Source organism: Silurus aristotelis (assembly GCF_946808225.1).
Source record: "Silurus aristotelis genome assembly, chromosome: 20".
Lineage (NCBI taxonomy): Eukaryota > Metazoa > Chordata > Actinopteri > Siluriformes > Siluridae > Silurus > Silurus aristotelis.
This window is the reverse complement of record NC_139593.1, coordinates 12,553,720-12,571,606: the sequence shown is the minus strand read 5'-3', so window position 1 is coordinate 12,571,606 and position 17,887 is coordinate 12,553,720. Positions and strand designations below refer to the sequence as shown.

Here is a 17,887-nt window from a genome sequence, read left to right as displayed (position 1 = left end):
ATTTGACTTGAAATATTGCTTAGAGGATGCATTAACAGTCTGTCCCAACACTGCTTTTATACAGACACAGGGTTTGTAATAAATCAACAGACATTCGGACACCTGTAGTAATTGTTTGCATCAACTTTCAAAGCTTAATTTACATTGTTGGAAAACAGCTAAAATGTGTTAACCCATTTTATTTCCAAGAAAAGGGCTTTTTGTGTAACTTTGATAAGAAGAGTATTTCTATATATTTTTTTCTTGTAACCCAAACTTTTGTATTGTTCCACTGTCACAGGTACCACAGTACAACTTCTCTTTGCAGCCCTTGAACTGCTTAAATAAAAAAAAAATCTTGAAGGATTTGGTTGTCCCAATACCTTTTGCACAGCATTTGTAGAGTGTATGTTTACAGTATACAGTGTATACTAAAACCTGTAAGGATGTTTGTGAGTGTTCTGAGTCTACATTTTTACTATATGATGTAAGCCTTCTTGTTGTAGTATTGTGTACATTTTGTAGAAATTTTGCACCACTGGCTCAAATGTAAGCTAAATTACTACAGATAATGTTTTAGGATACATAACGTGGTACTTTTGGTACTATCTTGAGCTACATATTGCTACTGTATCTAATCCTGAATATTTTTGTTACGAGTCTTCAAATGGCTTTATTTATTTAAAGAAACATTTTTTGCAATCTTCAACTGTCCAATTTAGGTGATTCTGTGCTCACTGTAGATTACAATTTTTAGTTCTTGCCTGACTGGAGTAAAATTTAAATTTTATTGTCTGCTGTTGTAGTACATATATTTAAGGTTTTGTATAGTGCTTTTCTACTTACCACAGTTGTATAGCTTTCATATCAGTTTAAACCAGTTTGACCATTCTCTTTTGAACTTAATAAAGTGCTTACAATAGTTTTTAGCTTTTTTGTTTTTTTTTGCCAGCTTTTTACACAATACTCAAACTGGCTGATCTAGAAACAACAACTATACTACATTCAAAGTCCCTGAGATAATTTTTTTTCCCATTCTGATCTTTGGGGCAAACATTAACTGAAGCTCTTTGTGATGAAGGAGACATCTCTGCTGGGTGCATACATACATGCACACGCATGCGCACGCACACACACACACACACACACACACACACACACACACACACACACACACACACACACACACACACACACACACACACACACACACACACACACACACACACGTGATTTCACATCAATCTCTCCCTCTCAGCTTGGCTGTTGACAAAGCAGGTGCACATGCACACCAATAACCCATACACGTTTCCACACACACATTACCCATCCTGCAGTTTCTTACCCCATTCACAAGTAATAATGCTTCACTGTAAAAGGGAGTGAACTGACCCTATATATATAACATAGATTAGTGTGCGGCTGTGTGCAAGTGTGCATTTTAAGCATATTTCTGATACCCTTTGTATATCGATACAGTATCTATACAGTTTTCTTCTTCTTTCGGCTTCTCCAAATAGGGGTCGCCACAGCGGATCATTCATCTCCACACCCCCCTGTCCTCTACATCTGCCTCTGTCACACCAAGTACCTGCATGTCTTCCTTCACCACATCTATAAACCTCCTCTTTGGTCTTTCTCTTTTCCTCCTTCCTGGTGGCTCCATCCTCAGCATTCTCCTACTGATATACCCCATGTCCCTCCTCTGCACATGTTCAAACCATCTCAATCTCGCCTCCCTCACCTTGTCTCCAAAACATCCTACATGCGCTGTCCCTCTAATAAACTCATTTCTAATCCTGTCTATCCTCGTCACTCCCAACAAAAACCTCAACATCTTCAGCTCTGCTACCTCCAGCTCCACCTCCTGTCTTTTACTCAATGCCACTGTCTCTAAAACATACAACATCGCAGGTCTCACCACAGTCCTATAAACTTTCCCTTTCACTCTTGTAGATACCCTTCTATCACAAATCACTCCTGCCACTCTTCTCCACCCACTCCAGTCTGCCTGCACTATTTTCTTCACTTCTCTAACACACTCTCCATTACTTTGCACTGTTGACCCCATGTACCTGATCTCCTCCACCTTCTCCACCTCTTCTCCCTGTAACCGCATCACTCCACTGCCCTACCTCACATTTACACACATGTACTCTGTCTTACTCCTGCTGACTTTCATTCCCCTTCTCTCAACACACTCTCCTCACTAGTCAACACATTTCCATCTCCATCCTTTATTGCTCTAACTTGCAGCACATCCTTCCCAGCTCAGTCTCTCTGCCTGGCCAATATGTATAAATCCTTTTCTCCTTCCTTAGTGTACAACTAATCATACAGCTCCTCATATGCCTTTTCCTTAGCTTTCACCACATTCCTCTTTAACTGCTGCCGCATCTCCTTGCACTCCTGCCTACTTTTCTCATCACTCTGTCGATCCCAATTCTGATTTGCAAACCTATTTCTCTTTATGCTTTGCTGCACTTCTTCATTCCACCACAACATCTCTTTGTCTTCCTTTTTATTTCCAGATGTCACACCAAGTACCTTTCTAGCTGTTTCCCTTATCACTTCTGCAGTAGTTGCCCAATCATCCAGCACCTCTTCACCACTACCGAGCCCCTGTCTGACCTCTTCCATGAATCTCACACTACAGTCTTCCTCCTTCAGTTTCCACCATCTTATTCTTCTTTCAGTCTTCACTCTCCTCCTCTTCTTCTTCACCTCCAAAACCATCCTACAGACCACCATCTGATGCTGCCCAGCTACACTGTCCCCCACCAACACCTTACAGTCTCCAATCTCCTTCAGGTTGCATCTCCTACATAGAACATTGTCCACCTGTGTGCACCTTCCTCTACTCTTATACGCTATTTCCATCCTTTTAGTAAAATCTATCACCATCTGCCCTTCCACATTCCTCTTCTTAAGGCCATACCCACACATCACCTTCTCATCCCCTCTGTTCCCTTCACCTACATGCCCAATAAAGTATCGTTCATTCCCAGGTACACCATCTACCATTTAACATCTAATTCACTCCAGAATATTTCCTTCTCCTTCATCTTGCAGCCGACTTGTGGAGCATAGGCATTGATGACATTCATCATCAACCCTTCAACTTCCAGCTTCACATTCATCAGAAACTCTCTTCACCTCCACTACATTCTTACTGTACTTTTCCTTCAGAATTACCCCTACAGCATTTCTCTTTCAATCCACACCATGATAGAACAGTTTAAACCCACCTCCAATGTTCCTGCCCTTATTTAATTTACACTTGGTCTCCTGAACACACAACATGTCTACCTTTCTCCTCTCCATCATATCAGCTACCTCTCTCTCTTTACCAGTTATAGTGCCAACATTTAAATTATCAACCCTCGCCTCCACTCTCCTCCACTTCGCCTTTTCCTGCCGCCTCTGTAGATGTCTTCCTCCTCTCCTTCTCCTCCTTCGGCCAACAGTAGCCCAATTTCCACCGGTACCCTGTTGGGTAACAATACCTGTGGCGGTCGTTGTTAACTCGGGCCTCGACCGATCCGGTATAAAATTTTTATTCGTGATCCGGATGTTTGATTTGGCACATGTTTTACGCTGGATGCCTTTCCTAACGCAACCCTCCCTATTTATCCGGGCTTGGGACCGGCACTAAGAGTGCACTGGCTTGTGCAACCATAATGGCTGGGTTACAGTATCTATACAGTACAGTATAATAATGATATAATACATATGTATACTGGATCTCACAAAAGTAAGTACACCCCACACATTTCAGCAACCATTTCAATTTATCTTCACAAGGGACAATATAATAGAAATAAAACGGATATATTTAAATCATTGTGAAGCTTGTATAACAGTACATATTTACTGTGCTCTAAAAATAAATTAACATACAGCCATTATTGTCTAAATAGCTAGAAACAAAAGTGAGTACACCGTAAGTGATAACAGCTGTATGTTGTGTAACTATGCAAAGCCATATGTCCTATTCATCATGTTCATGTTTTTGTCTGATTGACAGGACCATACAAATGTGTGTATCTTGTATTAGAACAGTTCAAATGTGGTGCTTTGAGTACAATTCTCTCATACTGACCACTAGATGTTCATCATGGCACCTCATGGCAAAGACTCTCTGAAGATTAGAAAATTAGTATTGTTGCTCTCCACAAAGATGGCCTTGGCTATAAAAAGATCTGTAACGCTTTGAAACTGAGTTACAGTACAGAGGCCAGGGTCATACAGAGGTTTTCCAAAATGGGTTTCACTCGAAACAGACCTCGCAAGGGTCCATCAAAGAAGTTGAGTCCTCATGCTGTGCGTCAGGTGCAGAAGCTGCTTCAAAAAACAGCTGCAGCATTACTTTAGAGGTTGCAGAAGTGGAGGGTCCGCTTGTCAGTGCTCAGACCATATGCCACACACTGCAACAAGTCGGGTTGCATGACTATTATCCCAGAAGGAAGCTCCTTCTGAAGTTGGCTCACAAAAAAAGCCTGCAAACAGTTTGCTTAAGATCACCTGTCCAACAGCATGAATTCCTGAAACCATATCCTGTGGTCTGATGAGACTAAGATGAACTTGTTTGGCTCAGATGGTGTCCAGCATGTGTGGCGACGCACTGGTGAGGACCAAAAAAATGTGTCTTGCCTACAGTCAGGCATGGTGGTGGTATCTTAATGCTCTGGGGCTACATGACTGATGCTGGTACTGGGGAGCTGCTGTTCATTGAGGGAAACAAGGATTCCAACATGGTCTGTGACCTTCTGAAGCAGAGCATAAGGCCCTCCTTCAGAAATTGGACCGAACGGCGGTTTTCCGACATAATAACAACCCCAAACACACTGCCAAGATGACAATTACCTTGCTGTGGGAGCTGAAGGTGAAGGTGATGGATTGGCCAAGTATGTCTCTATTGAGCACCTGTGGGGCATTCTCAAGCGGAAGGTGTGTTTAACATCCAGCAGCTCACTGAGGTCATTATGCAGGAGTGGAAGAGGATCCCAGCAATGACCTGTGAAGCTCTGGTGAAGTCCATGCCCAGAAGGATTAAGGAGGTGCTACAGTAGATAACAATGGTGCTCACAAAAAAATATTGACATTTTGGACACAGTTTTAACATGTTCACTTAGGGTTTACTCACTTTTGTTGCCAGTTATTGTGGACATGTGTGCTCTTCAGCCACAAGGGTGTTGGTAAAGTTAGGAACTGATTTTGGTGAGGAGGCCTGGGGTGCAGTAAGTGTTCCAATTTATCGCAAAGGTGTTTAGTAGGGTTGAGGTCAGAGCTCTATAGCTGGCCAATCAAGATCTTCCTCTCCAAGCCATGCAAAGCATATATTCATGGAGCTCGCTTCATGCACAGGGGCATTGCCATGCTGTAACAGATTTGGGTTTCCAAGTTCAAGTGAACGCAACAATTTATTACACTGCATTCAAAGAAGTTTTATACAATTGAGTGCCTCCAGCTTTTTGGTAACAGTTTACAGAAGAACCACATATGGCAGGAAAGGTCAGGTGTCCCAATACTTTTGCCAATAGTGTATTTTTAAAGGACAGTAAATCTATACTGCTATAAGCTGCACATTGATTACTCTAAAATATATCCAAGTTTCATTTCAAGTCAAGTCATGTAGGCTTAGTTGTCATTTCAACCATATACAATGCTGTTCAACAGTGAAACATAACAACGTTTCCCTAGGACCAAGGTGCTACAGCAAACAACATAAGTTAAAACAAGGAACACAGAAGTAGACATAACTCATAGGAGACAACATAGGACAAGAAAAAACAGAAACACAGTAGTGCTGACCAGTACATTAGGTTGTGCAAAAGTGTGCAAACAGCAGTTTGGGCAAACTGTTTATTTTTTCCTCTGTTGATTCTGTGTATATCAGACCAGTTCCTTCATGTTGAGAAATCTGATGGCTTGTGGTAAAAAACTGTTACACATTCTGAATGTGGCTCTAATACTTCTGTACCTTTTTCCAGATGGCAGGAGAGTAAAGAGTGTGTGTGTGAGGGGTGTGTGTGTCCCTTCTCCGGCGCTGCCGACTCAGTTAAAGGAGGGTCCGCACAGCTCTTCTTAGAGCTTCCCAGAGCTATGCTTGCTGGGCCAACCGGAGGTGCCTTCCTGCACCCCATTACTGGGTTGGTCAAAAGGCTTAGCTTTTAAGGTACCAATATGTCTTCTGCCTGATTTGAATTTCGTTTAAAGTTTGTTTTTAAAGTTAAAATAATGTATAGTAAATGCTGGTGGTTGCTGTGATAAAAAATAATTAACAACAAGGTGGTGTGATTTCATGAAGGTAATACTTTTTTTAATACCTTTAATAACTTCTGTAAGAGAGACTTGAAATTATCATGAGAATCAGACATTCTAGCCAAAAGCCACAGCAGAGGCGATGAATCCAAATGCAAGGAAGAACTCAGTTGTTGTTAATTTTTTAAGAGTTTCAAAACGAATCCAAATCAACAACTGAAACATAGGAATTTAATGCTAAACTTATCTCCCAGGTTTAAAAGGTAAATACAAAAATATATAAAAAATCCAGAAATTTAAATCCACAAAGTAAAATGCCCCAATTTAAAAGGTCCTCAGGGAAAAATAAGGAAATCTCAAAATACATAAAAAAAAAAACAGGCAAGAGTATTATTTACTTGACACTTGAGACTTATTTACTAGGTCTTGGCAGTACTAGACTAAACAAGAATCAAAGAAATTAGGAAACAAGGCAGCATAAACACATGGGTGAAATGGGACACAGGTGGCAGTAATGGCACGATGAACCATTACGCAAAGTTTTTTCAATTTTTTTTATTCCATGACAATTTGCCAGTTGCCAATCCTTTATTTTGGTCAATGCTTTATTTATTAACAAATAAAATTCATATTACATACCTGTTTGGAACATAGTTCTGGTTATAGCGGTTATGTTAACGCAATAAAAACAATTGTTTCTTCACCAAATTAGCTTTTTTTTTTTTTTTTTAAAGACAAAAGTGTTACATAGAAAAAGTAAAGCACAAATTGATGTGTCTTGGAGAAAAAAAAAGAGCTTTGACGCAGGACAATGGAAACTCCATCCTTACATAAACATTAACATAAACATATCCTTCCAAATGCTTTACCAGCAATTATATGTTTTTAAACCATTTATTATTGATGTAAATTACAGGATTATCTGCTATAAAAGTTCCTGTAAACAAGGTGGAATTATAGATACACACTAATATATTTATACAAATCACACGTGTTCAGTTCAAAAGACTAATGTGTAATTTAGCAGTAATTTACATTGAAATCAGCAAATATTGAACATTTCTAGCTATATATGTACCTAGCTTTTCACTTACTATAATCATGGCAGCATTTCTTGTACTGCATCCCCCATTGTGTACTGTATAATTAAAATTGATTGCTGAGATTATTATGCACAGAGACAGAACAAAGCACATAATCAGTTAGATCTAGTAATTAGATTTTGAATCTAAACCAGCATTGCCTCGCTCTGTCATTCTCCCCTCATTTCCTCTGTCATGCGTTTCATTTGATTAGCTAATTAGCTATTCAGATACATTTACAGAACATTCTTTACCCATCAGGACAGAACAATGGGATCTAATTAATCCTAATTTGTAACTGATGCAACAACAATCATGACATTGGGCAGCTTTGCACATCATACAATCTCTAGTTCTGCTCAGTGCATTTAGTAAGAATGCTCTAGGCAGCCCTGGTTTTAAATATTCAGTAACCTGAAAAACGTTGTGTGCTAATACTGATAAATGATTTAGGAAAAAGTTCTCCTGGCAGAACTCTAGGTTGTTAAGTTGGTTACATATGATACAGATGAGGCACGTGTGGCGTCTTTTGGGAAGTGGTTGCTCAGTAGTTAAGATATTGGTCTTCTGATCAGAAGGTCATGAGTTCAAATCCCAGAACCACCATGCTACCACTATTGGGCTCTTGAGCAAGGTCATTAACCCTTAATTGCAAGTATGTATGCCATTTGGCATAAATGTAAATATCAGCATCTGCAGTCATATTTTCATTTTGAAACCGAAGCCAGTGGCTCTGGTGATGAACCCTTTTGCACTATACGCTGGTTGTCTTGAAAGTCTTACATTACTTTATCTGTATTGTCTTATTTGTCTTGTTTCTTTTTGTTTTCTTTACTTTAGTTTTGCATATAACTTCCCCAAAATTAGCTTTGACACACAATTTGGTCTCATTCAATACAATACAATCCTAAATCAGGGAACTCGAGGCACAATTCTCATTACAAACTCATTACAATGCACAATTGCACACTAGCTTCAACAAATACTTTCAATATTAAACCAGACGTTTTAAAAACACAGACTGGTTTACTAGAGAAATCTTTTTGGTGACACACAGGAAAGTTTCTTTGGAATACAATAGCAAATTTCCAGTACAATTAGCTGTTTCAATAAGCTTCCTCTGTGTGGTCTACATTTCTTGTAATGTCCTCATACTTCATTACTTTCACTATACAAGCTTTATTTATTTACAAGTACAAAGTGTAACATGAGTTTGATTTTTTCAAAAGGACCTCGGCTATCTTAAGTGAACTTTGTGCATTTTTACAAGAAAAGTAGTTCATTTTTTCTAAAACAACTTGGAAACTGCTACAGTTCTTTATATTTTTGTCTGTAAATTGTTGTAATATGTTGCTTTCTTTATTGCCATACAATCATTTTGGAATCAATCTTAAATATTTAAGGCAAACTTATATATATATATATATAAAAACATCTATGACTTAGATAGAAAATATTATATATATATATATGCATGTAACTATAACCATATGTCAAGTCATGACAAATCAATCACTCCATTACTCAGCAAAAATCCTAGTCTTCAAATATGGCACAAACTATGACTCCCACACACTGCAGCTCTCTTAGTTAGTGAGTTACAGATTAAACACACCTGTGTTTAATTATAGCCACACTCACACACCACTCTCTTTCATTCACCCAAAGTATCTGCTCAGTTCTCCTCTTTATATGCTTGACTTTACCACACCTTATAGTGCTTATTGCAATGTTGATATTGACTTGTTTTTGGCCCATGTTCATGATTTTTTGCAAAGTCTGCTGTTGTTTGAAGATCACCAACCCTGAATTAACAGAAGAACTGCTTTAAGTCTTGCCGTTAAATCTGTAATGATATCGGATGATGAGCTATTTTATGAGTTTCTCAGGAGCTCCTGGTTCAACTTTGACTGTATACGAATTTAGAAAGGACATTCCTCATAATCACACACTGGTTTATATGGTATTTCTCACTCTCTGGGGTTTTGCATTGTTTTTTTAATTTATAATTACACTCTTGATATCATCCAAATGAGGTCGGGTCCTGATTTTGAGTCTGGCTCCTCTATGAGGTTTCTTCCTCATACCATCTAAAGGAGTTTTTTCCTTTTGCAGTAGCCCCAGGTTTGTTGAAATACAAATATTTCACTTATATTTAAATTTTTTGTTTTATAATTCTTACACTCTGTAAAGCTCTAAAACGCTATAGAAATAAACTTTATCTCTTGCTCTTGGATCATCCATCCATATCCCCATTATATAATTAATCAGTGATAGCAGATGTGTTAACTGACAGTCAAATCAGCTTTGCTTTCCAACTTTCCAACTTTGTCAGTTTAAACACCTGCATAAGTGAGGGGCTTCTCAAGTATTTCAAGTCCAAGGATTATGCAATTGGAAAGGGACACGCTTGGCTTCAGTGTAAATAAGCATAATAACAATAAGCAGAGAATAAACCGTTCTCCCACAGGGCCCTCACATCCTCATACCATGTATGACCATATACCCAAGTGTACATAGCTCATAACCAGTAAACCCTTACTCTCCCTGATTGCTGTTATTAAATGTCATGCATTTTGTTTCATATGCTATTCTTGATGACAATACCGTTATCACATTATGACTTGTGGATTAACAATGTGGGAACACTTGTCAGGATGTGACATGATCTTCATGAATGTGCTCAGATTCACAGCTGAGTGCGTAATGAGCTGAAAGAATTATGAAACAATTTTGGAAGAGTCTCAACATGAAACAGTATGTGTTTGGCTCAGTTTAAATTTCTGTGGAAAAACAGTCTCCACATGATGTCCCCACTTGCAATCACATGATTTTAGTTCTGCAGTTAATCACATTCCTGTCAGCTATCGCATGTATATGGAGAAATGTTTTTTTAGAACAAAGTTCAGATCTTTAATATCAAAAAAGATATCTGAATGAGTTAATGGGAGTTATGTTGTTGAGTAGATGATAAACATATAAAGATCCCCGCTGGAAAAAAACAACAGAAAAAAATCACATGATTTTCCACTTCAAATGCCATTACAAACCACCAGCTGCTAACTATTAACACAATCAGCAAATAGTTTCCATTGTGTAGTGTCTTTATGTACATCATTAAATCATTATCATCAAACCAAAGAAACCAGTTTAAACTTAATGGAATCTGAATGCTTATTCACATCCTTATGGTCTACATATGAGTGACAGGTGTCCCAATACTTTTTAACATTGCAAATTTTTACTATGCTCTTAAGACGATTTTTTCTGAAGTCCTTTGAAGAGTTGTAAAATTTATTTTGGGAGATTCATATATGCATATCATCATTATCCATTCTGTTGAAAATAAACAGCAGAACAGAGACTTACACCTAACACATGAATAGTTTATATATTATAGTTTTCTTTATATATTCTTTACAGTGATCGGTCAAAACATTTAAATTATAACTCTCCCCAAAGATTAATTCAAGATGTTTATGGTTTGTATTGGTTTTAATGGAAAATGGTTAACGTGGTTTAGAGTAAGAGATATCAAGTGGCCTGCTTTAGAGCTCTGACCTCAGAACTATTGAACACTTTTGGGATGAATTTTTAATGCTGAGAGCACCACAGGCCTTCTCACTCTACTTCAGTCCCTGTCTTTACTAACACCCTTTTGATTGATTAAGCAAAAATGTCCACAATTACACTACAAAATCTGGTGAAACATCTTCCCAGAAAAGTGAAGGTTATAATACCAGCAAAATGTGGAAAGGAATGTTCAAAAAGCACAAATGAATCTTATGGTCAGGCTCAGACCAACACCCTTGACCACAAGTTACTGCACTATACATGTGCGGATCTGTACATCTGACATGTGGGTCTGAAATTGTCATCGTAGGTGCATGTCCACTGTGAGAGACATAATCTAAAAAAAAAAAAATCCAGAAATCACAATGTATGATTTTTTAACTATTTATTTGTATGATACAGCTGCAAATAAGTATTTGAACATCTGAGAAAGTCAATGTTAATATTTGGTACAGTAGCCTTTGTTTGCAAGGTTTGCACACACTGCAGGAGGGATTTTGGCCCACTCCTCCACACAGATCTTCTCTAGATCAGTCAGGTTTCTGGCCTGTCGCTGAGAAACACGGAGTTTGAGCTCCCTCCAAATATTCTCTATTGGGTTTAGGTCTGGAGACTGGCTAGGCCACGCCAGAACCTTGATATGCTTCTTACAGAGCCACTCCTTGGTTATCCGGGCTGTGTGCTTCAGGTCATTGTCATGTTGGCAGACTCAGCCTCGACCCATCTTCAATGCTCTAACTGAGGGAAGGAGGTTGTTCCCCAAAATCTCGCAATACATGGCCCCGGTCATCCTCTTCTTAATACAGTGCAGTCACCCTGTCCCATGTGCAGAAAAACATCCCCAAAGCATAATGCTACCACCCCCATGCTTCACAGTAGGGATGGTGTTCTTGGGATGGTACTCATCATTCTTCTTCCTCCAAACACGTTTAGTGGAATTATGACCCAAAAGTTCTATTTTGGTCTCATCTGACCACATGACTTTCTCCCATGACTCCTTTGGATCATCAAAATGATCATTGGCAAACTTAAGACGTGCCTGGACATGTGCTGGTTTAAGCAGGGGAACCTTCCGTGCCATGCATGATTTCAAACCATGACGTCTTAGTGTATTACCAACAGTAACCTTGGAAACGGTGGTCCCAGCTCTTTTCAGGTCATTGACCAGCTCCTCCCGTGTAGTTCTGGGCTAATTTCTCACCTTCCTTAGGATCATTGAGACCCCACGAGGTGAGATCTTGCATGGAGCCCCAGTCCGAGGGAGATTGACAGTCATGTTTAGCTTCTTCTATTTTCTAATGATTGCTCCAACAATGGACTTTTTTTCACCAAGCTGCTTGGCAATTTCCCCGTAGCCCTTTCCAGCCTTGTGGAGGTGTACAATTTTGTCTCTAGTGTCTTTGGACAGCTCTTTGGCCTTGGCCATGTTAGTAGTTGGATTCTTACTGATTGTATGGGGTGGACAGGTGTCTTTATGCAGCTAACGACCTCAAACAGGTGCATCCAATTTAGGATAATAAATGTAGTGGAGGTGGACATTTTAAAGGCAGACTAACAGGTCTTTGAGGGTCAGAATTCTAGCTGATAGACAGGTGTTCAAATACTTATTTGCAGCTGTATCATACAAATAAATAGTTTAAAAATCATATATTGTGATTTCTGGATTTTTGTTTTTAGATTATGTCTCTCACAGTGGACATGCACCTACGATGACAATTTCAGACCCCTCCATGATTTCTAAGTGGGAGAACTTGCAAAATAACAGGGTGTTCAAATACTTATTTTCCTCACTGTAAATAAAACTAGAACGGTCACACTGGTATTGGGCACAAAACACAATACTTGTTGGAAACCCAACAACGCTGTTCACTATGAAGACCATACTGTTGTAGTAGCATATGCAGTGGAGATCCTTTTCTTTATCAGGATGAACTAGGAAACTGGTCAGAGGTTAGAGTAAAAAAAAGATTGAGCCAAATACATGACATTCCAGAAGAATCTGTTTGCCAGAGACCTGAGACTGGAATGGAATTTCATCTTTCAACAGGACAAAAAAAATCAATCATACTGCCAAAGCTACACAGAAATGGTTCAGATATTTATGCAATCAAACAACTATACACTTTTTGGTTAAAGTAACATTTTTGTCACAATAAATAAATGTTTATTTTTGCACCTTTAGTGATTAGATATAAATGAAAACTTTAATGGAAGTCTATATAATACAAGCTTCTAGCATTTTAAAATAAAGGAGGACAAGATTTATACAAGGCAATTTATTTAGACGGATTTAACTATTTATATTGGCTCTGATGGTCATTGTTCTCTGGAATACCAAATTAAGTTTCGTTTTCCCCCAAATCACAAGCTTTCCCAACACTGAGCCCTCACAGCTGCATTGGCTAAGTAAACAGCTTGTCAGCCTTCCAGTTATCCTCCTGCCAAGTTTGCAAATCAAGAAGTTCTAAGGTGTGAGGGTTGGACATGTGGGCCTTGCTTAGCTTTCCCAGGGCATCTAATGGTAAAGACTGGGTGCTATGATTCCATTTCCTATACTGTTTTTTCAGAACCGGTAAAATCAGTGATAATACTTTCATTTTTAAAGTAGATGTGGGGGATTTGTTTTTTCAATTGTAAGATGTAGAGATGTCCGAACTTGTCCAGGTTTACATAAAAGAATCGATTGTTCAGTTATAAAACCTTATTTATCTGATTTAAAAAATCAGGCCAGATAAATCAGATAAACAGGTCACTGAGGACAAATAAAACAAATGCATGCCCCCCCCCCCCAACTAACTTACTTAACCAATATTTATTTAAAAGGACAATAGTGCTTGAAAGTTTGTGAACCCTGTGAAATCTTTTATGTAATTACATTGATATGATCTACAACATCAACAGATTTTTACACTTAAACAGACTAATTAAACTAATGACACAGAAAAAATGACACTGCCATTTATTTATTGAGGAAGTGGCCCAATATTGCATATCTTCAAAATCAGTGCCGTTGTGGAATTTTTATGCACAAATCTTCCCATGACATTGATAAAGCAACCAAATCATGCGAAAACACAAGACCTGTGTGAACACATATTTTGGTAACGGAAGAGGATGTTGCATAACCAGGTTTTAAAGCCTCAAGATCACCTCTTTCGCAGAAGGTTCACATACAGTGAATGCGTCAAAAGCACTAATTAGTCTGGTGTGAACCTTCGGATTCATCGCAACAGGTTAGTCGAGTATTTGCCCTGGCTTGTTGCAAGAACGACAATTACACTGTAAGGATGTGAACTTTGTTATGATCGAGAGCTACTGAAAGTATTGTAAAACAGTTTATTGCATCAAATTCTTACCTGGTCGCAAACAAAAATGTACTCAAGTTCCACAGTAAATTGTTAAAGTGATGTCAAATAACATTGCAGCAGATCAGATTCGAAGAGTGTAATCCTGCAAATTTATATAATATAGGAAAGGTACAAAAATGATCAAAAATGGGGAATAAACATTTGTATGTATTCCTGGTAACATTATACATTTTATGGTATAGAAGTACATTCTTAATATTATCATTATAATGCCAAGGCTACAGAAACCATCCAAAAGAGTGCTACATCACAGACGGTATCTCATACAGTGAAAATGCATGAACAAGTTTTCTTTCATTGCAGCCACAGTTGCTACAGGGCACCAGCAGTGCTGACTGTAAAGAGCTTACGGCAGATACCTTTGACCTCAGCGACACGTGATGTGACTGCTGAAATCTGATTAGATAGAAACTCTAACCTAAACTTTCACTCAGTTGCACTGCACTTGGGAGAAAAGCATTGAAATGAAGTGTATAAACTATTGGGAATAATTTCATACAAATTCATGGAAGAAAATGAATAAATCTATTAAACTATAAGTGAATTTTATAGTTTTTAGATCAGCAGAGAAGACCGTGCTGACCCTGATGGCCTGCCACTGTTAAGTGTGACACACAAAACAACACGTTTGTAAAACAACAAAATCTTGACAATAAAACACAAAAATCAGAATTTAAATAGTGGTGCATACTAGAGGCAATACAGTAGAAATGTAAGCAATAATTGGACCATCTGACATGGGCATGTGATGTGCAAAGGCAGATAGTTAATGCAGTTTAGCAATGATTATATATAACTTTCATCCACTTAAAAGAACCTGTATACATGTCTTCAGTCAAATGTATTAATGTAAGTGGAGCAAACTGTTTCAATTCACTAACACACAAAAGAGAAATGGTACTTTTCCTTTTTAAGTGTGATTCTTCGGCACTTTATCAGCCCCAACCCCCCCCCTCAACTCCCCCTTTCTCCTTCTTTCACTCTGTGCATTCCCATGAGCTCATAAGCATGGCTGGAAATTCGTGTGCTTTCCAGTAAGGGGTGTTCCTTTTGGAAACTCCGTCACATATATAAGAGTAAAAGTTGTCCTCTTCTACTCACTTCACTTTTACACAATTCTCCTCTAGAACATAGGAAAACCGGAATTTCATTTCTTTCCTTATTAAACCTGCAGTACAATGGCTTTTCTCCCCCACGCAGTCATCTTTATCCTGGCTGTGGTCCTTTGCATCCAACAGAGTGATGGTAAGCCTGCAATAATGCATTTGTCTCAATTTGTGTTGAATTTTACACTTGTCATTGTTTTGAATTTGTTACTGATGACCTAGCGAATGATTAGATAGTAGAAAAATGTAGCTGTCAAATTTGTTATTTTTTATGCATTTAAAGAAAAAAAAAGCATAAGCATAAAGCATTAAGCATTCTATTATAGAGGTTTGGTATATCTTTGCCTCTAAGCATGCATTAATCTGTATATCTTTTGCACAGCTCAGTCAATACCAGACAGATGCTGGTGTCAGAACCCGTCCTCTAAAGCTTTTAGATGGAAAAACATTGAAGAGTTCTCTGTCACTGCACCAAAATCCCGCTGCAAAGTGACCGAGATCATGTGAGTGTTCTCGCAACTACTTATTGCTTAAACAGTGATAGGGGATCTCCCATTTGACTGATTCGAATGATTTGTGCTAATGATTTTTTGTTTTTTGCTTTTTTTTTTTAAGATTGACACTGAAGACAAACAGTAAACGCTGTATTAACCCAAAAATATACCAGGGCGAACAACTTCTGGAATGTTGGAAGAGGTAAGGACACAATTGTGATTTTATGACACAGCCTGGACATTACTAGAATGTGTGTGCCTTCTTTTATTTCAAACTCGTTATAAGGGGATGACCATTTAGTAATTGCATGCTGGGAAATAATTTAAGTGAATGTCAGAAAGAGCATGAACACTTGGTTTTAGTATTTTAGTGATCTACATTTTTTGCTGCTTTTATATATATATATCTGCTGTTCTTGCATTTATAACAATTCGAAATAACTGAAATAATCTGCTGTTTTAACAGAATAAACATGGAAAACAAAAGAGCGACTATCAAGCTGTCTGAATGTGGATTTAACAGAAACGCAACAATTAAAATTGAAAACACAACCCCAGTAATCCAGCTCTAAGCAGCTGCACAGAGGGGAGTGTGGAAACTCCAGAAATCTGACAAAATCCAATGGGACGCCGGGATCCTGCCTCCTCCCCGTGTTTGGAAACTCCAGCTGGATGACCTCTGGATAATGTTTCCAAAAACTGTCCAACACAGATGTTTAGCAGAAGTGGACTTGTTGCAGGATAACTTTGTACACTGAATATTTTACAGGCATCACTATCACTAAGTGGGCCATCACTATATTATTATACATATAAGCAGTATTTAAGTTCTTATTTCATATTTATTTGTTGTATTTTTTTAAACTATGATTGTACATTTTGTAATCTGAATCATTTTGTATAACAAGTTTTGTGTTTATAAAGAAGAAAACTGCGATTATACTCTGAATGTAAACTGTGATTTAAAAGCTGTCATGGTTTTGAACAGAAAGTAAACAAACTGAAACTGAAGAGGGCCTAGTTGGCTGGTCATGTGATCTGTGTTCATACAGGGGGATTGAGCCCCATCTGCTGACCGCTCTGTAACATCTGACTAGAATATATGTTAACTTTTTTTTTTTTTTTTTTTTTTTTTTTTTTTTTTATAATTAAATGATGATAATATTTAAATGACAGACTTCATCATTTCCACATATCATGCATATTTTTCTTCCAATTGCAAACTAAGGCATAAAATAATCACAGAGCGACATAACTAACATTTCTTGGGTCAATTGTAAAATGTAAACAAATAAGAAAAAAATGACATGTAAAGTTACATGTATAAAAACATTTCAAGGCTCAATGCTGTTTATTTGTGCTGTGAAATACATATTGCATATATATCCCAGCTAAATCTTTTTTTCTTACTCATTTCACATTGCAACAACATACTTTGTGTGTGTGTGTGTGTGTGTGTGTGTGTATACATGTGTGTGTATATATATATATATATATATATATATATATATATATATATATATATATATATATATATATATATATATATATATATATATATATATAAATGTGGTGCTTTGGGTACAATTCTCCTATACTGACCACTGGATGTTCAACATGGCACCTCATGGCAAAGACTCTCTGAGGATTTGAAAATTAGAATTGTTGCTCTCCACAAAGATGCCTCGACTATAAGAGGATCGCTAACACCCAAAAAAAGTGAGTTACTGTACAGTGGCCAGGGTCATACAGAGGTTTTCCAAGACTTTTTCCACTTCTAACAGGCCTCGCAAGGGTCAATTAAAAGAGTTAAGTCCTCGTGCTGTGTGTCAGGAGCAGAAGCTGCTTCAAAAAACAGATGCACAAATGCTGCTAGCATTACTTTAAAGGTCGCAGAAGTGGAGGGTCCGCTTGTCAGTGCTCAGAATATACGCCACACATTGCAACAAGTCGTTTTGCATTGCCGTCATCCCAGAAGAAAGCTTCTTCTGAAGCTGGCTCACAAGAAAGCCAGAAAACAT

General features: G+C 38.0%; 1 protein-coding gene across 1 annotated transcript; it reads left to right on the top strand.

Annotated features, from left to right (window-relative positions):
• Nucleotides 1–15,260: 15,260 nt before the first annotated feature.
• On the top strand, nt 15,261–17,256 carry cxcl18b (chemokine (C-X-C motif) ligand 18b). The gene is made up of 4 exons (XM_083521924.1): nt 15,261–15,511; nt 15,755–15,875; nt 15,988–16,068; nt 16,333–17,256. The coding sequence occupies exons 1-4, from the start codon at nt 15,445–15,447 to the stop codon at nt 16,436–16,438; spliced, it is 375 nt and encodes a 124-aa protein (XP_083378050.1). The 5' UTR covers nt 15,261–15,444; the 3' UTR covers nt 16,439–17,256.
• The last annotated feature ends 631 nt before the right edge of the window (nt 17,257–17,887 follow it).